This window comes from Hordeum vulgare, chromosome 3H (genome assembly GCF_904849725.1).
Source record: "Hordeum vulgare subsp. vulgare chromosome 3H, MorexV3_pseudomolecules_assembly, whole genome shotgun sequence".
Lineage (NCBI taxonomy): Eukaryota > Viridiplantae > Streptophyta > Magnoliopsida > Poales > Poaceae > Hordeum > Hordeum vulgare.
In genome coordinates, this window is record NC_058520.1 from 542,743,427 (window position 1) to 542,770,449 (window position 27,023).

The 27,023-nt window shown below is 45.9% G+C and overlaps 2 protein-coding genes across 2 annotated transcripts; both read right to left on the bottom strand.

Moving 5' to 3' along the window:
- Positions 1-15,185: 15,185 nt before the first annotated feature.
- On the bottom strand, positions 15,186-19,292 carry LOC123444846 (lysM domain receptor-like kinase 3). Its single transcript, XM_045121704.1, has 10 exons — positions 17,700-19,292; positions 17,129-17,332; positions 16,910-17,049; positions 16,736-16,825; positions 16,527-16,632; positions 16,258-16,409; positions 16,080-16,177; positions 15,856-15,994; positions 15,667-15,765; positions 15,186-15,586 (listed from the first exon to the last, which is right to left on the bottom strand). Exons 1-10 carry the CDS (start codon positions 18,343-18,345, stop codon positions 15,422-15,424), a joined length of 1,839 nt encoding a protein of 612 aa, XP_044977639.1. The 5' UTR covers positions 18,346-19,292; the 3' UTR covers positions 15,186-15,421.
- An 833-nt stretch (positions 19,293-20,125) lies between these two features.
- LOC123444847 (putative pentatricopeptide repeat-containing protein At1g64310) lies at positions 20,126-21,967 on the bottom strand. The gene has a single exon (XM_045121705.1). The coding sequence runs from the start codon at positions 21,892-21,894 to the stop codon at positions 20,227-20,229; it is 1,668 nt and encodes a 555-aa protein (XP_044977640.1). The 5' UTR covers positions 21,895-21,967; the 3' UTR covers positions 20,126-20,226.
- Between the last annotated feature and the right edge of the window lie 5,056 nt (positions 21,968-27,023).

A 27,023-nucleotide genomic window follows, 5' to 3' on the forward strand; every position in this document is an offset into this window, starting at 1 on the left:
CTTTGGCGTCCGCCACACCTAACTTGTTGCATTTACTAAGGTAATACAATATATATGGTATACATCTTTGAAGATTTGAGCCAACGCGATGTATAGATCGATGGATATATGCTTGTGTGTTGGGACCTAATTTGCTGGTTAATACAAATGATAAATTGATAAGCAGTTGTCCTCGTCCACATGCAAATACTAACACAAAGTAATATGTTTGCATATACTTCCTCTGTTCCAAATTAAATGACTTAATTTCATATTAATTTTAATACAAAGTTAGTACAAAGTTGAGTCACTTATTTTGGAAGGGAGGGAGTAGTATGTAGTGAGCTCTCGTATTATATGTAGTTTTTTTCTTTCATTTTCGCCACACCTAAAAGGCATGTGGATTTAGCCATCGAGAGGTATGTGACAGCCCGATGCCGACGTTCGAGAAGATTCCCCTCTCTTTCTGTTTTCGTTGTGTGTCTATTTATATTTGTCGCATCATCATCGCATCATGCGCACCATCTGCATTGCATCGGCATCTCCGTTGCCGTCTGTTTTCAAAACTTGCATTCGTTGTTAGTTGCCGGTTCTTGTCGTTGTCCGTTCTGAGTCCGACCGCACACGCACGCGCCCGCGGCACCGTCAAAACTCTGTTTTAAAAGTGTGCGTAAAACTTTCTCTGATCGGATTGAGATTTGACGTGCGGTTATATTTTAATATAGCCAGGCCGCCTGTCGAATTTCATCGCGATCGGAGTCCGTCTGGTACCCGAACGGTCGACCGTAGCAGCATCGTATTCGGTCTACCGTCGGACGTCTCTCGGTGTTTTAAAAATCGTTGCCGCGTCGCCCGTTTTCCCTCTCGTCTCCGGATAACTACTCTTCACAGCAAACGCTAGCCCACCTCTCTGATCGGACCGTACGATCGCGATCGGAGGGTCGAAAAACCCCCAAATACCCCCCTAACCTAGCCCCATCCTATAAATAGACGCCCTCCCTACCATTTTAGGCAAAACCCTAGCCGCCTAGGGATCTGTGCCACCGCAAGCCGCCTCCCACCTCTCTCCCGCAGCCACCCAGCGCCCTCTCTCCCCTCAGCCGTCGCGGCCCGCCCGAGGCCCAGATCCGGCCCTCCCGGGCCCGGATCGCAACCGCCGCGAGCCAGCTTCCTGCCCGAGCGAGCACCTCCCGTGCGCTGCAGCGTGCCCGAGCTCTCCTCCCGGTGTCGCACCTCGCCGGTCGCCAGCCGCCGGAGCTCATCCCGCCGGCAAGCCGGATCTCTGCCCGGCCACCGTAGGCCGGAGTACCTCTGCGCGACGACGTGCCTCGGTTCCCCGCCGTTAGCCCGTTCCTCCCACCGCCCGAGCTCCCAGTGCGTGCCGGAGCTCGCCGCCTCGCCGGATCCCGGCAGGACCTCGCCGGAGACGCGAGCCGACGTCGCCCCTTCGCCGCCCGGACCGGCCGCAGCCCCCTGCTGGAGCTCGCTGTGTCCGTCGCCGCCTCGTCCCCGATCCAGATCGGATCGGGAGGAATCGCGCCGCCAGCGCCGCTTCCCACCGCATGGGCCAGGCCCAGCGCGCCACCCAGGACGCCCCGCTCGCCCGCGTTGACCCCGCCTGGGCCGCCTTCCCTCTTGGGCCGCACCGACCGCCACGCCAGCGAGCGCCCTCGGCCCAGCCTCCCCATTCGGCCTCCTCTTGTTGGAATTATGCCCTAGAGGCAATAATAAATATAGTTATTATTATAATTCCTGTATCAAGATAATAGCTTATTATCCATGCTATAATTGTATTGAATGAAGACTCATTTACATGTGTGGATACACAGACAAAACACCGTCCCTAGCATGCCTCTAGTTGGCTAGCCAGTTGATCAATGATAGTCAGTGTCTTCTGATTATGAACAAGGTGTTGTTGCTTGATAACTGGATCACGTCATTGGGAGAATCACGTGATGGACTAGACCCAAACTAATAGACGTAGCATGTTGATCGTGTCATTTTGTTGCTACTGTTTTCTGCGTGTCAAGTATTTATTCCTATGACCATGAGATCATATAACTCACTGACACCGGAGGAATGCTTTGTGTGTATCAAACGTCGCAACGTAACTGGGTGACTATAAAGATGCTCTACAGGTATCTCCGAAGGTGTTAGTTGAGTTAGTATGGATCAAGACTGGGATTTGTCACTCCGTGTGACGGAGAGGTATCTCGGGGCCCACTCGGTAATACAACATCACACACAAGCCTTGCAAGCAATGTAACTTAGTGTAAGTTGCGGGATCTTGTATTACGGAACGAGTAAAGAGACTTGCCGGTAAACGAGATTGAAATAGGTATGCGGATACTGACGATCGGATCTCGGGCAAGTAACATACCGAAGGACAAAGGGAATGACATACGGGATTATACGAATCCTTGGCACTGAGGTTCAAACGATAAGATCTTCGTAGAATATGTAGGATCCAATATGGGCATCCAGGTCCCGCTATTGGATATTGACCGAGGAGTCTCTCGGGTCATGTCTACATAGTTCTCGAACCCGCAGGGTCTGCACACTTAAGGTTCGACGTTGTTTTATGCGTATATGAGTTATATGGTTGGTTACCGAATGTTGTTCGGAGTCCCGGATGAGATCACGGACGTCACGAGGGTTTCCGGAATGGTCCGGAAACGAAGATTGATATATAGGATGACCTCATTTGATTACCGGAAGGTTTTCGGAGTTACCGGGAATGTACCGGGAATGACGAATGGGTTCCGGGGGTTCACCGGGGGGGGGGGGGGGGCAACCCACCCCGGGGAAGCCCATAGGCCTTGGGGGAGACACACCAGCCCTTAGTGGGCTGGTGGGACAGCCCACAAGTGGTCTATGCGCCAAGAGAAGAAAACTCAAGAGGAAAAGAAAAAAAAGGAGGAGGTGGGAAGGGAGGACTCCCTCCCACCAAACCTAGTCCAACTCGGTTTGGGGGGGAGAGTCCTCCCCCTTGGCTCGGCCGACCCCCTTGAGGGTCCTTGGACCCCAAGGCAAGGCCCCCTCCCTCCCACCTATATATACGGAGGTTTTAGGGCTGATTTGAGACGACTTTTCCACGGCAGCCCGACCACATACCTCCACGGTTTTTCCTCTAGATCGCGTTTCTGCGGAGCTCGGGCGGAGCCCTGCTGAGACAAGATCATCACCAACCTCCGGAGCGCCGTCACGCTGCCGGAGAACTCTTCTACCTCTCCGTCTCTCTTGCTGGATCAAGAAGGCCGAGATCATCGTCGAGCTGTACGTGTGCTGAACGCGGAGGTGCCGTCCGTTCGGTACTAGATCGTGGGACTGATCGCGGGATTGTTCGCGGGGCGGATCGAGGGACGTGAGGACGTTCCACTACATCAACCGCGTTCTCTAACGCTTCTGCTGTACGGTCTACAAGGGTATGTAGATCACTCATCCCCTCTCGTAGATGGACATCACCATGATAGGTCTTCGTGTGCGTAGGAAAATTTTCGTTTCCCATGCGACGTTCCCAACAGTGGCATCATGAGCTAGGTTCATGCGTAGATGTCTTCTCGAGTAGAACACAAAAGTTTTTGTGGGCGGTGATGTGCGTTTTGCTGCCCTCCTTAGTCTTTTCTTGATTCCGCGGTATTGTTGGATTGAAGCGGCTTGGACCGACATTACTCGTACGCTTATGAGAGACTGGTTTCATCGTTACGAGTAACCCCCTTTGCTCAAGTTGGTTTCTCCAACTTTAGTTGAATCGGATTTGACCGAGGAGGTCCTTGGATGAGGTTAAATAGCAACTCATATATCTCCGTTGTGGTGTTTGCGTAAGTAAGATGCGATCCTACTAGATACCCTTGGTCACCACGTAAAACATGCAACAACAAAATTAGAGGACGTCTAACTTGTTTTTGCAGGGTATGACTGTGATGTGATATGGCCAACGATGTGATGTGATATATTGGATGTATGAGATGATCATGTTGTAATAGAAATATCGACTTGCACGTCGATGGTACGGCAACCGGCAGGAGCCATAGGGTTGTCTTTATACTAACGTTTGTGCTTGCAGATGCGTTTACTATTTTGCTAGGATGTAGCTTTAGTAGTAATAGCATAAGTAGCACGACAACCCCGATGGCAACACATTGGTGGATGATCATGGTGTGGCGCCGGTGACAAGAAGATCGTGCCGGTGCTTTGGTAATGGAGATCAAGAAGCACGTGATGATGGCCATATCATGTCACTTATGAATTGCATGTGATGTTAATCCTTTCATGCACCTTATTTTGCTTAGAACGACGATAGCATTATGAGGTGATCTCTCACTAAAATTTCAAGACGAAATTGTGTTCTCCCCGACTGTGCACCGTTGCTACAGTTCGTCGTTTCGAGACACCACGTGATGATCGGGTGTGATAGACTCAACGTTCACATACAACGGGTGCAAAACAGTTGCGCACGCGGAACACTCGGGTTAAGCTTGACGAGCCTAGCATGTGCAGACATGGCCTCGGAACACATGAGACCGAAAGGTCGATCATGAATCATATAGTTGATATGACTAGCAGAGGGATGCTTACCACTGAAACTATACTCAACTCACGTGATGATCGGACTTGGGATAGTGTAAGTGGATCATGAACCACTCAAATGACTAGAGAGATGTACTTTTTGAGTGGGAGTTTAGCATATAATTTGATTAAGTTGAACTCTAATTATCTTGAACATAGTCTAAGTCCACTTTGAATATATTTGTGTTGTAGATCATGGCTCACGCGACAGTCATCCTGAATTTTAATACGTTCCTAGAGAAAGCTAAGTTGAAAGATGATGGAAGCAACTTTGTAGACTGGGCTCGTAATCTTAAGCTAATCTTACAAGCTGGGAAAAAGGATTATGTCCTTAATGCTGCGCTAGGAGATGAACCACCCGCTACGGCTGATCAGGATGTTAAGAACGCTTGGTTAGCACGTAAGGAGGACTACTTAATAGTTCAATGTGCAGTCTTGTATGGCTTAGAACCGGGACTTCAACGTCGCTTTGAGCGTCATGGAGCATTTGAGATGTTCCAGGAGTTGGAGTTTATCTTTCAGAAGAACTCCCGGATCGAGAGGTATGAGACCTCCGATAAATTCTATGCTTGCAAGATGGAGGAAAACTCGTCTGTCAGTGAACATGTGCTCAAAATGTCTGGGTACTCAAACCGTCTAGCTGAGCTGGGGATTGAACTCCCGCAAGAAGCTATCACTGACAGAATCCTTCAATCACTGCCGCCAAGCTATAAAGGCTTTGTGTTGAACTACAACATGCAAGGGATGAACAAGTCTCCCGGCGAGTTGTTTGCGATGCTGAAAGTCGCAGAGTCTGAACTCCGTAAAGAGCATCAAGTGTTGATGGTGAATAAGACCACTAGTTTCAAGAGAAACGGCAAAGGCAAGAAGGGCAATTCGAAGAAGAGCGGCAAGCCTGTTGCCAATCCGCCGAAGAAACCCAAAGCTGGACCTAAGCCTGAAACAGAGTGTTTCTATTGCAAGGGTATGGGTCACTGGAAGCGCAATTGCCCCAAGTATCTGGCAGATAAGAAGGCGGGCAAAGAAAAATCAGGTATATTTGATATACATGTTATTGATGTGTACTTAACCGGCTCACATAGTAGTGCCTGGGTATTCGATATCGGTTCTGTTGCTCATATTTGCAACTCGAAGCAGGAACTGCGGAATAGACGAAGGCTGGCGAAAGACGAAGTGACGATGCGCGTAGGAAATGGTTCCAAGGTTGATGCAATCGCCGTCGGCACAGTGTCACTTCAGCTACCATCAGGATTAGTGATGAACTTAAATCATTGTTATTTTGTGCCTGCGTTGAGCATGAACATTATATCTGGATCTTGTTTATTGCGAGACGGATACTCTTTTAAGTCTGAGAATAATGGTTGTTCTATTTCTATGAGTAACATATTTTATGGTCATGCACCGAATGTGAGAGGATTGTTCATATTGAATCTTGATAACGATACGCATATACATAACATTGAGACCAAAAGAGTTAGAGTAAACAATGATAGCGCCATATTTTTGTGGCACTGCCGCTTGGGTCATATTGGTGTAAAGCGCATGAAGAAACTCCATGCTGATGGACTTTTGGAGTCACTTGACTTTGATTCACTTGACACGTGCGAACCATGCCTCATGGGCAAGATGACTAAGACTCCGTTCTCCGGAACAATGGAGCGTGCAAGTGACTTGTTGGAAATCATACATACCGATGTGTGTGGTCCAATGAGCGTAGAGGCACGCGGCGGATATCGTTATTTTCTCACCTTCACTGACGATTTAAGTAGATATGGTTATGTCTACTTGATGAAGCACAAGTCTGAAACATTTGAAAAGTTCAAGCAATTTCAGAGTGAAGTGGAAAATCATCGTAACAAGAAGATCAAGTTCCTACGGTCTGATCGTGGGGGTGAATATCTGAGTTTCGAGTTTGGTGCTCACTTAAGACAATGTGGAATTATTTCGCATTTAACACCGCCTGGAACACCACAGCGTAATGGTGTGTCCGAACGTCGTAATCGTACTTTGTTAGAGATGGTGCGATCTATGATGTCTCTTGCTGATTTGCCGTTATCATTTTGGGGTTATGCATTAGAAACAACTGCATTCACTTTAAATAGGGCACCATCAAAATCCGTTGAGACGACACCATACGAACTGTGGTATGGCAAAAGGCCAAAGTTGTCGTTTCTTAAAGTTTGGGGATGTGATGCTTATGTCAAAAAGCTTCAGCCTGAAAAGCTGGAACCCAAAGCGGAAAAGTGCGTCTTCATAGGTTACCCAAAAGAGACAGTTGGGTACACCTTCTATCTCAAATCCGAGGGCAAAGTGTTTGTTGCTAAAAACAGAGCTTTTCTTGAGAAGGAGTTTCTCTCGAGAGAATTGAGTGGGAGGAAGATAGAACTTGACGAGGTTGTCGAACCTCTCATCCCTCTGGATGGTGGCGCAGGGCAAGGGGAAACCTCTGTCGTTGCGACGCCGGTTGAGGAGGAAGTTAATGATGATGATCATGAAACTCTAGTTCAAGTTTCTGTTGAACCACGCAGGTCAACGAGATCACGCGCTGCTCCAGAGTGGTACGGTAATCCCGTCTTATCAATCATGTTGTTAGACAACAATGAACCTGCAAATTATGAAGAAGCAATGGTGGGCCTAGATTCCAACAAATGGCTAGAAGCCATGAAATCCGAGATAGGATCCATGTATGAGAACAAAGTGTGGACTTTGGAGATACTACCTGAGGGCCGCAAGGCTATTCAAAACAAATGGATCTTTAAGAAGAAGACGGACGCTGACGGTAATGTGACCGTTTATAAAGCTCGACTTGTGGCAAAGGGTTTTTCACAAGTTCCAGGAGTTGACTACGATGAGACTTTCTCACCCGTAGCGATGCTTAAGTCCGTCAGAATCATGTTAGCAATAGCTGCATTTTTCGATTATGAAATCTGGCAGATGGATGTCAAAACAGCGTTCCTTAACGGTTTCCTTAAGGAAGAGTTGTATATGATGCAACCCGAAGGTTTTGTCGATCCTAAAAATGCTGACAAGGTGTGCAAGCTCCAGCGATCCATTTATGGACTGGTGCAAGCATCTCGGAGTTGGAACAAACGCTTTGATGAGGTGATCAAAGCATTTGGGTTTATACAAGTGGTTGGAGAATCTTGTATTTACAAGAAAGTGAGTGGGAGCTCTGTGGCGTTTCTAATATTATATGTGGATGACATATTACTGATTGGAAACAACGTAGAGCTTTTGGAGAGCATAAAAGGTTACTTGAATAAAAGTTTCTCTATGAAGGACCTAGGAGAAGCTGCTTACATTCTAGGCATTAAGATCTATAGGGATAGATCAAAAATGCCTGATAGGACTTTCACAAAGCACATACCTTGATAAAGTTTTGAAGAGGTTCAAAATGGAACAGTCCAAGAAAGGGTTCTTGCCAGTTTTACAAGGTACGAGATTGAGTAAGACTCAGTGCCCAGCAACTGATGAAGATAGAGAGCATATGCGCTCCGTCCCCTATGCTTCAGCCATAGGTTCTATCATGTATGCGATGCTGTGCACTAGACCGGATGTTAGCCTGGCCATAAGTATGGCAGGTAGGTTCTAGAGTAATCCAGGAGTGGATCACTGGACAGCGGTCAAGAATATCCTGAAGTACCTGAAAAGGACTAAGGAGATGTTTCTCGTGTATGGAGGTGACGAAGAGCTCGCCGTAAAAGGTTACGTCGATGCAAGCTTTGACACAGATCCGGACGACTCTAAGTCGCAAACCGGATACGTATTTATTCTTAATGGGGGTGCAGTAAGCTGGTGCAGTTCCAAGCAAAGCGTCGTAGCAGATTCTACATGTGAAGCGGAGTACATGGCTGCCTCGGAGGCGGCTAAGGAGGGTGTCTGTATGAAGCAGTTCATGACGGATCTTGGAGTGGTGCCAAGTGCACTGGATCCAATAACCTTGTTCTGTGACAACACAGGTGCCATTGCCTTAGCAAAGGAACCACGTTTTCACAAGAAGACCAGACACATCAAATGACGCTTCAACCTCATCCGCGACTACGTCGAGGAAGAGGACGTAAATATATGCAAAGTGCACACGGATCTGAATGTAGCAGACCCGCTGACTAAACCTCTTCCACGGCCAAAACATGATCGACACCAGAACTGTATGGGTGTTAGATTTATTACAATGTAATTCACATGGTGATGTGAGGGCTAGATTATTGACTCTAGTGCAAGTGGGAGACTGTTGGAATTATGCCCTAGAGGCAATAATAAATATAGTTATTATTATAATTCCTGTATCAAGATAATAGTTTATTATCCATGCTATAATTGTATTGAATGAAGACTCATTTACATGTGTGGATACATAGACAAAACACCGTCCCTAGCATGCCTCTAGTTGGCTAGCCAGTTGATCAATGATAGTCAGTGTCTTCTGATTATGAACAAGGTGTTGTTGCTTGATAACTGGATCACGTCATTGGGAGAATCACGTGATGGACTAGACCCAAACTAATAGACGTAGCATGTTGATCGTGTCATTTTGTTGCTACTGTTTTCTGCGTGTCAAGTATTTATTCCTATGACCATGAGATCATATAACTCACTGACACCGGAGGAATGCTTTGTGTGTATCAAACGTCGCAACGTAACTGGGTGACTATAAAGATGCTCTACAGGTATCTCCGAAGGTGTTAGTTGAGTTAGTATGGATCAAGACTGGGATTTGTCACTCCGTGTGACGGAGAGGTATCTCGGGGCCCACTCGGTAATACAACATCACACACAAGCCTTGCAAGCAATGTAACTTAGTGTAAGTTGCGGGATCTTGTATTACGGAACGAGTAAAGAGACTTGCCGGTAAACGAGATTGAAATAGGTATGCGGATACTGACGATCAAATCTCGGGCAAGTAACATACCGAAGGACAAAGGGAATGACATACGGGATTATACGAATCCTTGGCACTGAGGTTCAAACGATAAGATCTTCGTAGAATATGTAGGATCCAATATGGGCATCCAGGTCCCGCTATTGGATATTGACCGAGGAGTCTCTCGGGTCATGTCTACATAGTTCTCGAACCCGCAGGGTCTGCACACTTAAGGTTCGACGTTGTTTTATGCGTATATGAGTTATATGGTTGGTTACCGAATGTTGTTCGGAGTCCCGGATGAGATCACGGACGTCACGAGGGTTTCCGGAATGGTCCGGAAACGAAGATTGATATATAGGATGACCTCATTTGATTACCGGAAGGTTTTCGGAGTTACCGGGAATGTACCGGGAATGACGAATGGGTTCCGGGGGTTCACCGGGGGGGGCAACCCACCCCGGGGAAGCCCATAGGCCTTGGGGGAGACACACCAGCCCTTAGTGGGCTGGTGGGACAGCCCACAAGTGGTCTATGCGCCAAGAGAAGAAAAATCAAGAGGAAAAAAAAAGGAGGAGGTGGGAAGGGAGGAGGACTCCCTCCCACCAAACCTAGTCCAACTCGGTTTGGGGGGGGGGAGAGTCCTCCCCCTTGGCTCGGCCGACCCCCTTGAGGGTCCTTGGACCCCAAGGCAAGGCCCCCTCCCTCCAACCTATATATACGGAGGTTTTAGGGCTGATTTGAGACGACTTTTCCACGGCAGCCCGACCACATACCTCCACGGTTTTTCCTCTAGATCGCGTTTCTGCGGAGCTCGGGCGGAGCCCTGCTGAGACAAGATCATCACCAACCTCCGGAGCGCCGTCACGCTGCCGGAGAACTCTTCTACCTCTCCGTCTCTCTTGCTGGATCAAGAAGGCCGAGATCATCGTCGAGCTGTACGTGTGCTGAACGCGGAGGTGCCGTCCGTTCGGTACTAGATCGTGGGACTGATCGCGGGATTGTTCGCGAGGCGGATCGAGGGACGTGAGGACGTTCCACTACATCAACCGCGTTCTCTAACGCTTCTGCTGTACGGTCTACAAGGGTATGTAGATCACTCATCCCCTCTCGTAGATGGACATCACCATGATAGGTCTTCGTGTGCGTAGGAAAATTTTCGTTTCCCATGCGACGTTCCCAACACCTCTTCCCAGTTGTGCCTCCTCCACCGACCTGGGCCAGGCCCAAGGTGAGACTGCCCCGATCCCCACTAATGTCATACGCGTGCGCAGTTTTGTTTTGTAGCGCGTGCCACTTTCGGCCCGTTTAGACTTTCGGTGTTTTTGTGCGATTCAATTCTTTTCCGGGAGATTAGATATTTTTAACGACCGTAACTTTTAATCCGAGTGTCGGATCCGAACGAATCATATATGTAACTCGTGTAGAATTTCGCGTAGATCACGATTTCTCAACCTGCATATTTGTTTAAAGTCGTTTAGCGTGCCTAACGCCTAGTTTAGCGTGCTGTCCTATTATGTTTGCATCCCGTAATATTTTTCGCGCGTGTCCGGATAGCCCGTATGCCGTAGATCAAATGTCCATGTTTTAGGAACCTTGATTCCATGTATTTTAGAGTAGTCACTCGTATTTTTGCGTGTAGGGAATTGCCTCTAGTTTATTTTCCCGTATATAGGTTATTTTTCCGCATTAATGTGTGGCTTTATTTTGTGTTGCAAACCCCACATATTTTATATGTTTCCGGGGTAGAAAAATCCCATGGATTTTTCTGTGCAATTAGTTTTAGCTTTCGAGTAAGTTAGTTCGTGAGATATTTTGCTAAGTTGCCCTTTTGTTTAATCCGTAGGATTTATTCCGTGCCTCGTTTGAATTAGTTGTCAACTAGAGAGTTGATCTTGGATGTTTTGTTTAGCCCCTGGTATTTTTGGTTGCAATAGAAATGCATGTTTAGGTGTGTTTTGATTGCCCTCAAGTTGCTAGAAATAGTGCTGTTTTAGACGTGCTGAAATATTTCTAAGTCTGGAATCTGTTATTATTTTGTTGCTGTCTTGTCTTGCTTGTATCTTGTGATCTTTAGCTCTTTTGAGGTTGGTCCAATGGAGTTAGTTGTAGCCCTTATGTTTCTCTAGCATGCTGTAAATTTTCATGCCATTTGGAGACCTGTAGCTATAGGTTTTGCTGCTGTCAATATTGCTTCAGGCTGAAAACTGCACTTTCGTGAGGTGTAATTTTCACTAAGTCTGAAGTAGTGTGTGAGATGCCATTTTGTGACTTCTTTCTCTAGTGATCCTTGCTGCCATGCTAGTTGTTGTTAGTTGTTTGTAGTAGTGCTTCTTGCCCTCTTTCGTGCCATGCCTTGCTTGAGTTTATCGGAGTTGTGTAGCCGTAGTTGTGGGGCGTAGAAGATGCTATGTGGCTGATTTTGGCAGATTATAGTCATTTCTTGTTTTGCTCGTAGTTGTTGAACCGTAGCTCCGATCTGATCGTGTCCTACATGAAAGTTGCTTAGAATCTCGTGTAGTTTCATTTTCTTTTGCTGTTTGTATGTGTAGAAGTGCTCGTAGCCGTCGTTGCAAACATTTTGCATTCATGCCATCATATCTTGCGGTGCTTGTAACTTTTGATCCGTAGCTCCGTTGGAGATGTTCTTTATGTGTAGATTGCTTGCCTTGATGCGTAGAATCACGTGAACCTATTTGTTTTGCTGTTTAACAACTAATTAAATGCATTAGTTCAGATCTGGACATAATTGTAAATTAACATGCGAGGTCGTCTCGGAGGTGCTATATGTCATTTCCGACCTCATTTAAAATGCCTAGATAAGTAGTTTAATTACGCTTCACCTCTTGTCATGTTTAATCACATTTAATATTGCCGTGTACCTAATCGGGATAGAACTAAATAATTAAACGTGGAGTTTCGTCAATATGCAACTCGTTGCATATTGAACTTCACTTAATGTGTAGTGTTTGATTGTTGTGATTGTCATGCCTTGCATTAGACCGTTCATGCATCATATGGGTTGTGCACCATGTGGTGAATTCTCTGTGTTGATGCTTGTTTCCGTTTTCCCCCGTCTCGATAGAGTTCCGCAAGCGTGTCGGATGTGAGGACCCGTTCGACTACGTCGGTTCGTCTGCTTCACGGAGGCATTCTTCTTCCAAGCGGGATCTCAGGCAAGATGATCATTTCCCCAGATACCATTACTATCATTGCCATGCTAGTTACCGCTTCTATCGTTTATGTCTCGTTGCCTACCACTTGTTAAATGTCAGCCTCTCAACAATGCCATGATTACCTTCAACCTGTTCGACCTAGCAAACCACTGATTGGCTATGTTACTGCTTGCTTAACCCTGTGTTAGCGTTGCTAGTTGCAGGTGCATTGCTTCCATGTGAAAGCATGGGTTCTTTGTTATATCACCATACTTAATGCTATTTAATTTAATGCACCTATATACTTGGCAAAAGGTGGAAGGCTCGGCCTTTCTAGCCTGGTGTTTTGTTCCACCTTTGCCCCCTTAGTTTCCGGCTACCGGTGTTATGTTCCATAAATGAGCGCTCCTAACACGATCGGGGTTGTTATGGGGACCCCCTTGATAATTCGTTTTAGATTAAAGCTGGTCTGGCAAGGCCCAACTTTGGTACTACATTTGCCTAAACACCTAATAAAATTGCATAGGGACTTTCCGGACCCCGAGGATAATTTAATCAACCCCCGGGCCAGTGCTCCTCATGAGTGTTGGTCCCACCTGAGCGATGTCCGGCGCCCCTCTGGTCACCCGGAGGTTTAGCGATCCCGACGTCTAGCTCATCCGCCGTGTCCTGAGAACGAGGTATGCGACTCCTATCGGGATCGTCGACACGTCGGGTGGCCTTGCTGGATTAGTTTTACCTTTGACGAGATATCTTGTGCATCGGGATTCCGGTGATGCTTTGGGTAATCTCAGAGTTGAGGTTTTCCACTAGGGAATCCGACGAGATCACGAGCTTCGTGATTGAGGATTTGTATGCGGTTGTGGTAATTTGTGATGGACTAGTTGGAGCACCCCTGCAGGGTTTAATCTTTCGGAAAGCCGTGCCCGCGGTTATGTGGCAACGTGGATACTTTGTTTAACACTGGTTCTAGATAACTTGAAGATAACTTAATTAAAATATGCCAATTGTGTGCGTAACCGTGACTGTCTCTTTCGTGAGTTCCTTCTCTGATCGAGGACACGGTGGGGTTATGACTGACGTAAGTAGGTGTTCAGGATCATTCATTTGATCATCTGTAGTTCACGTCCGCTATGCGTAGATCTTCCCCCTCTTATTTCTGGTACTCGTAAGTTAGCCACCAAATATATGCTTAGCCGCTGCTGCAACCTCACCACTTAACCTTACCTCACCCATTAAGCTTTGCCAGTCTTGTTACCTTTGGAAATGAGATTGATGAGTCCCCTGTGGCTCACAGATTACTACAACACCAGTTGCAGGTACAGGTTAAGTTTACTTGACGCGAGCGCGTTGATTGTTCATTTGGAGTTGCTTCTTCTTCTTCTTCTTCTTCTTCATCGATCTAGGATGGGTTCCAGGCTGGCAGCCTGGGATAGCAAGGATGGACGTCGTTCTTATTTTCTCGTTTGTTTTCGTCCGTAGTCGGACCCTGCTCTTACTCTTGATGTTTATGTAATGTACTGATGTGACTCTGATGTAGCTTGTGGCGAGTGTAAGCCAATTCTCTTATATACCTCTTCTTCTCAGTACATGTACTTGTAACGATATCCATTCTTGCGACACGACGAGATGCGCTTCTATCCCTGACGAGGCCTTCGTGCCAAATTGAGGATAGGGTCGCATCTTGGGCGTGACAAGGTACTCATCCCATGAATCCGTGGCTATATCATAAGCAAACATCTTCATAGCAGTTGTACACTTTTGATAACTAGAGAACCCTTCAATGGCATCATTCTTCAGCTCGAAGTAATCATCATATGGCAGTGACACCTTGGTTGATGCGTTCGAACACATGTTGCAACATTTGAAATCGGCGACGAAAATAGGATTAGAAGTAGTCGTCATACAACATCATATGGCCACATGCCTTCCGTCGATTCAAAACTCTATGTTCCTTTGTTGAGCCCTTGTAGTTGAGACCATGATTCTTTGCGTGGACCACATCTTCAAGAATCACCTTCAGCATCATCTTCATCCTCGTTCGATGAAGTCGAATTCATGAACTCGATGTAGAAGTACTTCTCGAATGTATCCATCACGTTTGCTTCAAATAAACAACGGGAACCTAAAAAATGACAATGGCATTCACCGAACACCTATAGGATGTGGTGTCCACCATGGGCGGCGTCTGGGTGGTACATCGACAACGTCGGAGTCCTGGAGCATGTATATAGAGCACATGAGGATGGACATACCAGGGGAAAGCACGAGTGTCGAGTGGTTTTTTTGGATGCGTCCGTGTTGTCAAAGTCAAGCGTGGGGGGTATTTGTGCGCTCGCAAACCTCCCCTCAATTTGGTGCCAGTCTAGGGATTTCGTACGTTCAGACCCACACCAAGAAGTTACCCCACAACCTCCTCCTATTTAGAGATGTTGCCTCCTAATTAAGAGGCAATCAGCGTAAAATTACCACAAATATCAAAATCTTCCAGGTTTAATCTTATTATTATTATTATATTATTGCTAATAGTAGTAGTAGTATCATTATTTTTTATACTAGTTTTTTTACCTGACACTTTTGGAATGATTTAATGAGAGCATTCACTGTCTTTGGTCTTCTGCTTTGTTTAAGACATTATTGCAGATAAGTCTGGAAATGTATCATGTCTGTAGATACATTCTGTGAGCAAGATGGATATGGCTGACTTCACTCAGTCAAAATATTCCAAAGAGAACCACATGGTCGCAAGTACAAATATATCAGAAGCTGCAAACCAATAACCATTCTCCTCTAACAAAAATCAACAGGGGCACACTTCACTTCTGGTATCTACATGATAGCATATATGCCGTTTTGATCATCTACCGTTGAAAACACCACTAAAGACCTCGTGGTCGCCTCCAAGCGACGCCTCCCACTCTATGGAGGTCAAATGAATTCGAGACAGCATCGGCATAATCTCCCTCATCTCAGGCCTGTCCAATGGATCCTCACTCAAGCACCACATCGAAATGTTTGCCAGCTATACACGGTAGAAATGTAGGATTAGGCCAACTGAGATCTTTCACTGTGTCAGTGGTGATGAACAGTTTTACTACTAACCTTACACACTTCTTCTATGGGGTAGTTGTCCTTCAAGGAGGGATCTATTATATTCTCCAGTGAGCTCTCCACATCTTCTGATTTGAATGCTTTCCTCATCTATTATGCAAACATTGTCAAAACAGATCGGCAAACTATAAAAACCGAAACAGCGCTCGGATGTCCACAGGCGTTTGCCATTGCTCTTACAGTTGAGATAAGTGACTTTGTCTTATTAGCTTCCTTATTGTCCCGCACAAGTGCACGGAGACCAGTGATCAGTTCTGCAAGAACTACTCCAAACGCATAAACATCAGACTTCGTGGTCATGTGAAGCTCACGGACTGACCTGCAGGTTGATGCTTGACGTTACTATTACATTTGAAGCTTCATCAGCTGAAAAAAATGTAAATCATGTCCAAGTAAAAACTAACTCCGGTGGAAGGTAGCCTGGAGTTCCAACCAAACGAGTTGCCAGGCAATCTTCTTCATCACTGCGCTCAACTAGCTTTACCAGCCCGAAATCCGCAACCTGTTATCCAGAAAATAATAAGATTGCAATCAATACCTGAGTGGATAATACTTGAAACTTTGTGGTTTTGAATGGCTCACTTTAGCTCTTAGTCCATCATCTAGCAGAATATTGCTGGTTTTGATGTCACGGTGCACATAGCAGGCCTTTGTATGGTCATGGATGTACTCAATACCGCGTGCAGCATCCGTTGCTATCTGTGTTCTTGCAGTCCATGAGAGAGGTTGATGACCTAAGAATTAAGCAATACCTCATTCAAAGTTTCAGAAATTTCGGTGAACGGTAAATCTAGTTTTGTTGACAGAAGCAAACAAATATCAACATGCATAATTGTCTTTCTTTCACGTACCTTTCAGCAAAGGATCATGGAGATGCTCACTCAGTGATCCATTCTGAACATACTCGTAAACAAGGTACAGGTGATCCTCCCCAGAAGCATAGCCAATCAACTCAACCTGTACAGAATTGCATGAGTTTATGATGACATCTCTTCGTACCCAGTGACCGTAGCATGGATGTTCATTTCCTGGTAGATTCTAGTACAGTCTAAGTACGTACCACATTTATGTGATGTACTTTGCACAGCACTTTCAGCTCAGCAAAGAACTCCTTTGATTTGCTGTCTTTCATCATCTTAACTGCAATCTCCTGCGACCAAGGTCAAATATAAGGATCTGATGTTCCTTCGAGATTACGGTTACCTGAGAAAGATACTACATAAAAACTTCTTACGTGTGTTCCGATGAAACCTAGGTAGACCATGCCATATCCACCCTCACCAATCTTCCTCTTCTCATCAAAATTAGCTGTGGCTTCTCCAACCGCTTTCAGGCTGAAAATCACAGGCCTCTCTGTTTGGAATGGATCGATATCTGCAACCAATTGACCAAGAGTTATAAGATGTATGTGTATCCAAAATGTTTACATGTAGCATAGGGAGCATAACGAGACCATCAATCCTCTTGGATGGAAAGTAGCGGCTCTCCAGGATAGCTATGCTTGTGTTGCTGGGAACTCTCTCCATCTCTTTCTTTGGTACTTCAGCATTGGGCACAAGAGATCTCCTTCTCAGGCGAAGCACAATGGTGAGCGTGCAAAGGAGCATAATTGCAGCTGATATTGATACTGCAATTATGATCGGTAAACCGCCAAACTCTAGAAGTGTTTGAATCAAGCAGGGAGGAAACACCAAAAAGTTGAGCAGTCAGTTACCAAAGGGCTAAAAGAACATAAAGAATACAACAACATTTTGAGATTCCCAACAAAGAGAACACCATTTTGTGATTTTGAGAAATGCTATGATGCAAAAAAGAAAAGAAAAATAATAAAATAGAAAGAGAGAAACAACATTAGATGGAAAAACATAGACATGTATTTACAGAAAATATATAACGCTTATTGCGGTTTAGCAAACTAATACTATGCCAATGGTGTCAACAAGCTTTAGAATTGCAGTCAGTTTAGTAATTTAACAGATTTCCAATGATGCAACATACATAGTTGAAAAGTAGGAATGACTCACTTCTTTTAGAAGAACTAGCAACTCCCATCGGGATGAACAAGATCCAACCTGGCTGAAGAAAATCAGGATCCGTGACCCCCGCATTCAAGCTTAGGATCTCACTAGAGCCTGATCTGAACAAGGTTGCAATGTTGCTCAATGTATCTCGAGCCTGGACCATGTAAGAAATCACCCCTTCCGGCGCCGTGGAGGAACAACCACATAGAAGGTGCACCGTGATTGTCGTGTTTGCTGTAGCAGTAATGTTCCACGCAAGCCCACTGAAGATACTGTTAATGTTGTCAGCCGTGTCGTTTAGATTCACCTTATATGCAGTATCATGGAAGAGACCGCTCATGTTGTCATTGATTGCATCACACATGCACGGCACAGGGACCAGCAAGTCCTCTGAACCAGAGAGCCGCTTGATGGGCTGAGTGCGAGATGCGCTGCCATTGAAGAGGGAGGCTATCTCGGACAGGCTGCGCCCTTGAGGAGTCACATAAAGGTACGAGCTGCACGATGCGTTGAGCGATGCAGCGTCACACTGCATGGGCTGCCATTGCTCTGTTGCTGTCGCTAAACTCCTTCCAGGTAAACCGACACTAATGTGGAGGTGCTGCAGAGACAAGGCGAGGAAGAAGAAGAACAAGGAATGTCTGGCCATGGGGAACTAGCAACTGGAGAGGCAACTGGGATTCGGTTGCAGAGGGTAATTTATCTGGCACTCCAAAATTTGGCTTCTGGCACTCCAGGTATATTTGTACGGTGCGGTACTTCCAAGAAGGCTAAGATGCCAATTGCCAGGCAAGGCCGGCCGTGGTGAAGCTTGTTCGGTTTCTCCTAGTTTACTCCGCTTCCCTGAAGCTCCACATGGTTTGGAATAAAGGAAAATTTCATCAGAGTATGAGAGATTCAGGCCGGGGTGCTTCTCACCATGTCCACCAAGTCCAGTCGAATATTTTAAAAATACTCCAGCTAGCTGGAAACCTCATGCATGGACTCAGAAGTCAGGCTTGCCTTTGGCTTCCAACATTTGGCCTATTTTGCTGGGTCGGAGCTGGATTGCAAGTGTCCAAACCTAAAAACATATAGCACTGAAAGGGACAACATGACATGGACTGCTCGCTCTGAGACAGCATTTTGGCTATTGATATACTATTAATTTGACACTGTCAGACACAAATAAATAATAAAAGTTTCTATCAGAATTGTCCTGAAGCTTGCACAGAGTAAAAGTATTAAAATATACTATAAAGAAAGATACTAATATATAAAGCTATTTCAAGGTATTCCCCTCACCATAGAAAACTACGAAAACTCTACAACTGTAGAAAAAAGGAAACTACTAATTGTAAGACCTGATATAATTCTAATAGATAATGCGTTGGCCTGAACCTCTCCTCCTCCTTGCTGGACACACACACACACAACATAAGGGAGTTCTTATTCTGGGCAACAGATGCCCTATCTTTTCCTTGGCAACCAATGCTTGTTTACATCCATGAGGTGGTTGTCCTTATATAGGACTTACTCAAACCAATCTAGCTAAGGGTACTACTCTTATAAAGCTAGCACATGGCTAGTACTCCCTCCGTCCCATAATCTAAGACGTTTTTTCGACACTACACTACACTAGTGCCAAAAACGTCCTACATTATGGGACGGGCGGAGTACCTTCTACCAAAACAATAGTACAGTTCTGACACCTAAGGTAAATTCCAACTTTGCTTCTACCACTGCTTGCTGCAGCCTTTAGGATAAATTGACCAATTAAAGAAAATCAAAGTTTTATCTCTCTTTGGCTTTCTATAAAAAATCTCATTGCACCAGCACAGCAACAGTTGAGTACTTGACTAAGCCTCAACTTTATCATCCAAGCACTAAGTGAAGATATATACGTTAAATATCGCCACAGAACCATAAAATCATAAAGCTGTGCTGATTATATCATTTGACATGTACAATCTACTTCTTTCAATATTGTAAGAGATCCCGACTTAACTACTAAAATGATTTTTCACAATAATTTACTATCAATCTAGAAATACTTACATAAAACTTTGTAGCAAATTGCTAGACTGAAACAAAGGGTTAATATGTCTTCCACAGAGTTTTATAGAAGATATAAACTGAAGGTGATATAAGATTAAGCACCATACAATACTTTTTGCAAAGCAGTGATCTTTATATAACACTACAGAATATAGCTAACAAGGGGATACAGGCAAGAAAAATGCAGGACTCGACTAAAGAGTGCTTCAGATATATAGTTCTGACCTTATGTTACTCCACAACATCAACAACTAAGAAATTAGCAACATAGAGTTCCATGGATATATACTAAAATTTATCTTTATACTCAGGAACAGCAGAAATAGTTCTACACAAATAAAACAAAAGCAAGAAAACATTTTTTGTCAAATGGTAAGGTAAAAAATAGGGAGTTTCAAGGAATTTCAGATATTTCATTTCTCTAAAACCATAATAATACAGCGTTCAAATGTACTTGGCATTCGGCATATTTCTTATGATGCAAACCCAACCATCATTTGCTTATTTCCCCAACCCAACTTATCCCTGTGTTCTTGTGCATATCTTCTTTCGACATCTCGGCCCTGACCTCCTCAGCATCCCACCACATCCCCTCTGATGCATACAAATTTGAAAGCATAATCTTGTAAGAAGCCTTGTCTGGATAGAACTCAAAGAGCTTCTCAGCAACTGCCCTACCAAGGCTGGAATCACGGTGGACACAACACCCCCAAAGTAATGCACCCCACACGCCACAATCTGGTGGCATTGGCATTGTCTGTATAAGATCATAGGCCTCCTTCAGCTGGTTAAATGTTGCAAGAAGCCTCACCATGTAGACATAATGCTGCATTTCAACCACTATGTGGAACTCATCCCTCATTCTCCTAAACAACTTCCATCCCTCGTCTAGGAGTCCTGCATGACAACAAGCAGCAAGTAAAGCTGAGAAGGTAGCACCATCAGGACTGAGCTTATCACGGACCATCTCATCAAGGACTTCAATGGCCTTCGTTGCAAATCCATGAGAACCAAGGTTTGATATGACCAAATTGTACATGACTGAGTTCTTACTAGGAATTTGGCGGAATACCAAATATCCCAGCTCGGCGAAACCACATTTTGCATAAGCATCCATTAGTGAAGATGAGACTTTGATGTCTTTATCAACTCCAACCCTGACTGCATAACCATGGATCTCCTTGCTACAGCTGATACTGGCTGTAGAAGCACTTGCCGAAAGAAGACTAGCAATCAAGATGCTGTCCGGCCTCCTGCCAGAGTAGCACATTTCTCTGAACAAATTGAATGACTCCTCATACTTGCCAGTCTGCAATTGCCCTGTAATCAGTGAACAACATGTAACCAAGTCCGCATCCAGCAAACTACCAAACAAGGTTTGACCCGATTCCACGCAGCCGCACCTGAAGTACATGCTAACAAGTGTGCTTCTCACATGGTGGCCAGAATCATAACCGCCCTTGACACACACGCCATGAACTGCTTGACCAAAAGCAAGCGCTTCTGGATCCCAGAAGGATGAGAGCAAGCTGACCATCGAGTAGCCGTCTGGTTCCGCCCCAGCCCTACGCATTGCAGAAAACAGTTGAAGCCCCTCAAGCCACATTTCCCTGTACCCATACCCCGACATCATTGAGTTCCAGAGAACCAGGTCCGGCTCACGCAAACCATCAAACACATGGCGAGCACTGTCCACAAGCAAGAACTTTGAATACGCGCTGACGAGCGCGCTGCCGACGGTAGGATGGGAGGACCAGCCGGAAGATGACGCGATACCATGGAGGACCTTGGCGGCGCCCGGCCGATAGCAGTCGGCGCATGCGCGGAGGACGCAGGCGAAGGTGTGAGCGTCGGGCGGGGTGGCGGAGCGTCGCATGCTGGCGAAGAACGCTAGGGCAGTGGGGAGGTCTCCGCGTCGGGAGTGGGCGCGTATGACAGCGTTGTAGAGGAGCGGCGAGGCCGGGCGGGGCGCTTCGTCGAGCAGGCGGTGCGCCGGCGCGAACTCGCCGTGCGCGGCGTAGGATCGGAGGAGACGGAGACGGTGGTCGTCGGCGATGCATGGGGCGGCGACGATAAGGCGCGCGTGAAACTGCTTCGTGCAGGAGAGAGGGAGCGCGGCGCCACCGGCGGCGGCGTGGAGGAGCGCGAGCTTCCGGCGCATACCATGGATTCGACTGGCCTCTCCCGGTCGGGGCGGAGGCTGCTTCTCCACAAGCAGTTTCAAGCGTTGGATTTGCGACGTGCTCAAAACAAGGGTGTGTCCTAAAAATCCCTAGTGAAACGTTTGTGCGTTGCTGGGCTACAATGCGTATAATGAATCAAACAAATAATTAAAGTTTGTTCGAAATTCATTTCTTTGTTATAAATCTGGTTGTGTTCAGACATCAAACACGCATTCAGCAGCCTTCTCAATATTCAAACAGTCGTGGCTTCCAAAAATTCAGCCCATATGCTAGAAAGAAATACGCTTGTCTTGACTATCCATCCTGTTATCTCCAGCACGCACGCGGTCCCAACTACACATCCCACGATGCACCCTTTTGTTTTTTTGTCGGATATTCCTCGTCGGTGTCATCTGCTTTTAAACCGGATGACGGTCATCTCACCTTCATCTTGACATCATCCTCTCCTTCACATCGTACTTTTTCATGGGGCAGTGGTCTGCGCCGGCGCGTCGGTCGAAACTTTCGGCCGGCCGCGCGCGGGCCGCACGATCCATCAACCCCCGCGCGTTCGCACCGTTGGATCTCCATTCAACATTTTTCCTCCCGGTGCAGCAAACATTCGACGCGATGCAGCAATTTTTTCAACGGTTGCAACAAAAAACAAATTTTATAGCAAAACATATCTACGTGATCCTAGCAAAAAAACGAAGCTGATGGTGCGTGGTAGCAAAAGTCAAACGCCGGTTGTAACAAATATCTACGTGAACGTGTATGCAACTTTTTTAGTGAACGATTGCAGCAAAAAAAGATGCCGGTTGTAGCAAAAATTAACACGGTTGTAGCAAAAGTAAAAAAACATCGATTGTAACGAAAAATCTGACGAACTGGAGTTGCAACCAAACATATATGCAGCTTTTTTACTCGAGAAATGTAGAAAAAAAACGCTTGCAGCAAAAATGACGCTGGTTGCAACAAATTTACACGAGAAAAAAAGCTGCATGGAAAACGTTTGTATCAGAAAAACACACGGTTGCAGCAATTTTGACGGGAAAATGTTGCAAGCATGTGCCAGCGAGGCGCGCGCGATTCGGCCGGCGCGCCGGATGGAAGCGTTTACCTTTCTCATGGGACATCAAGGAGGAGTTCCCCGCTAACCGTCCGACTCTTCGTCCCGGTCACCAACCTTAAGTGTGTAGACCCTGCGGGTTCGAGAACTATGCAAACATGACTGAGACACTCTCCAGTCAATAACCAGCAGTGGGACCTGGATGCCCATATTGGCTCCTACATATTCTACGAAGATCTTTATCGGTTGAACCTCTATGTCAAGGATTCAGTTAACCCCGTATGTTGTTCCCTTTGTCCATTGGTATGTTACTTGCCCGACATTCAATCGTCGGTATCTCCATACCTAGTGCAATCACGTTACCCGCAAGTCTCTTTACTCGTTCCGTAATACAAGATCTCGTGACTAACTCTTTAGTCACATTGCTTGCAAGCTCATTGTGATGTTGTATTACCAAGTGGGCCCCAGAGCCCTCTCTGTCATACGGAGTGACAAATCTCATTCGCGATTCACACCAACCCAACAGACACCTTTGGAGATACTTGTAGAGCACATTTATAGTCACCCAGTTATGTTGTGACGTTTGATACACACAAGGCATTCCTCCGGTGTCCGTGAGTTGCATGATCTCATGGTCATAGGAACACATACTTGACATGCAGAAAAAAATAGCAATAAACTGACAAGATCACATGCTATGTTCATAGTTTGGGTCTTGTTCATCACATCATTCTCCTAATGATGTGATCCCATTATCAAATGACAACTCTTGTCTATGGCCAGGAAACCTTGACCATCTTTGATCAACAAGCTAGTCCATTAGAGGCTTACTGGGGACATCGGGTTGTCTATGTATCCACACATGTATTTGAGTTTCCAATGAATACAATTCTAGCATGGATAATAAACAATTATCTTGAACAAAGAAATATAATAATAACTATTTTATTATTGCCTCTAGGGCATATTTCCAACAGTATCCCACTTGCACTAGAGTCAATAGTCTAGCTCACATCACTGTGTGATTTACATTGTAATGAATCTAACACCCATATAGTTCTGGTGTTGATCATGCTTCGCTCGTGGAAGAGGCTTAGTCAATAGGTCTGCAACATTCATATCCATGTGCACTTTGCAAATATTTATGACCTCCTCCTTGATGTAATCGTGGATGGAATTGAAGCGTCGCTTTATGTGTCTGGTCCTCTTGTGAAACCTTGGTTCCTTGGCCAGAGCAATGGCGCTAGTGTTGTCACAGAACAGAGTCATTGGATCTAGTGCACTAGGCACAACTCCAAGATCTTTCATGAACTCCTTCATCCAGACATCTTCTTTAGCCGCTTCCTAGGCAGCTATTGTAATGCCCCAAGTGTGTAACCTTCCCTTTTTGGAACCTTCTTCATGTGGGTCCAACTTGTCATGGACATGAGAGCTATCAATGCATGTGATTTCATGTGATGTCACCTTGTTATTCTTTCTTTGCATGCATGCATGCCATATCATTTCATGTCCATGTCCTTGTGTTGTTGCATTGTGTTCTTGTGAGGTGATGTGATGCCTTGTGATCTTATGTGGTGGTGTGTGATGTGTAGCTTGTATGGAGAATGCATGTGATAGTAGGAACAACCTTGTGAATTGCATAGGTTTCAAAACCATCCTCCCCCCGTCTCTATTTCATCTCTAGGTCAAGATCCACTTGATTCTTTTTTGTTTTAAAAATGTCTTTGATTTAGCTGATGTTGTGGTGGATTTGTAGATATGAAGTTGTTGTCTTGATTTAAGTTTAATAGGTGCAAACAAATTACAAAACAGATCCAAACCATGCTATTTTGTAAATATTAACTTGATCCTAAAATCCTTTTTCTAATTTTATAAAATAGGTCATGATTTATCATGACCAGGGGTATTTTTGTTTTGCTTTTATCCCCAGTAGATTTTTTGTGTGCTTTATTTTCTTCTCTGGCTTTTCCTGTATATAGATAAAGCCCCAGGGTTTATTTTCTCTTATGTGGCGCCTCAGGTGGGCTCTCTCCCTCCTTGGCGGCCCAACTCTCCTTCTCTCCGCGCTAAACCCAGCTCCCACGTCCCTCCTTCTCCTTCAAACGTCGTTTCCCCCCTCGGCCTCCTTTCCGTCAGCTTGCAGAGAGAGCGCGCGAGCGCCGTGAGGCACAAACATCGAGGTCCCCCCCATATAAGCGTGGGTATCCGTGCCCCTCTTCCCTAGGGTTCCCCTCTCTCCCATCCGCCGCCGCCACTCCATTCCCCATCTCTCTTTCTCCCCCAAAGGTGAGTCTCTGTAGCTAGGTGCAGAGAGGGAGAGAAGGTCATCGCCGGCGTCTACCCCGCTCCCGTCGGTGTTCGGCGCCGCCGTCATGTCCAGGAGCACGGGAGAGGTGCCCGCGCCCCATTCCCGTCCTCGGTGAGGCCGGGGAGCGACCTCACCGATGACCAGCTCGTCGTCAACAGCTCGGCCCCGGTGTTCTCCTTCTTCTTCCTCGGTTCTACGTCGGCCTGCAGCAGGGCCTCCTTCAGATCGGATTCTTCCCCTCCGGCTTCTCCTCCAAGCAGATCGGCTTCCCCTCTTCCTTCCCTAGGTGAGGGATCTCTCCTGCCTCCTTCCTCCTCGCTTGGATCGGCCTAGGTTCGCCGGAGTACCTCTGTTCAGGGAGTGGATCTTGCGTGCATGTGTGTGTGACTGTTTGCGTAGTTCTCGGGCGGAGCAGTGCATAGCAGGGGCTTCCTTCCCGGCGTAGTAGTCGTGCAGTAGCAGTAGTGGTGTTTCCCCTCGTGGTGCAGCAGCAGTAGCAGTGCAGCCACGGCGGCCTTCCTGTCGCCGGCGACTCTGCGTGTCGAGCAGAGCACGAGGAGCTCGTGCTATTTTACCTTGTTATAGATCCCTGCTTTGTCAGACTTCCGAATCGTAGCGCAGTGGTATGTGCACGTGTGTGTTCTCATGAGATCATGGTTCGAGACCCAGGGGTTGCACTCCCCCCTTTTTTGCATTTGTTTCGGCACAGTGGCGCTAGCAGTGGATGCAGAGTAGGTTATCCTGTTTGGAGTCCCTCCTCTGTCGAGTACTAGGTGCCTAGCAGAGTGGTGTGTTGCAGTTTGTTGCATCCAGAGGTGCAAGGTTCGAACCCTCACCCATATCTTTTTTTTGTTCTTTCTTTTGTTTTACTTCTTGTTTGCATAAGCATGTGTGTATATTAGATGTAGCTACTAGGATAATTTTGTGGCATTTTTCCTTGCCCTTAAACAACATGTGTTGTTGTGCTTGTAGATTTATTTGTGTTGGAGCATATATCTCCATATGTGGTTTTGGTACTTGATGACAATTCCTATGGACTAATGGTTGCCTTAAGTTACATTTATAGGATTTGTCCATAGGCACTTCTTGAAGTCCATCTGTTGGGTTCAAGGAGTTTATATGATGACCAAGATGGTATTCAAGGTATTATCCAAAGAATGGTCATAGAGACACATGGTTGATCAAGATCTCAGACAAAGAGTAAATCAAGATGATCAACACACAAAGCATACAAGATGTACCGAGAGGGATCAAGTGATCCCATGGTATGGATTTGTCCATAGGCACTTCTTGAAGTCCATCTGTTGGGTTCAAGGAGTTTATATGATGACCAAGATGGTATTCAAGGTATTATCCAAAGAATGGTCATAGAGACACATGGTTGATCAAGATCTCAGACAAAGAGTAAATCAAGATGATCAACACACAAAGCGTACAAGATGTACCGAGAGGGATCAAGTGATCCCATGGTATGGTAAGCATTGTCCATTACGTGTTTGTGTGCTAACCCATGGTCTTCGTGAGAGTTCTATGTGGGGGTTAGGTGTGTTTACATGGGCTTGCATCAAAGGGAAGATCTCATACAACCCATGGAGTATGACGTCAAGTTGTGATCATCATCAATGGTTGATCAAGATCTCAGACAAAGAGTAAACCAAGATGATCAACACACAAAGCGTACAAGATGTACCGAGAGGGATCAAGTGGTCCCATGGTATGGTAAGCATTGTCCATTACGTGTTTGTGTACTA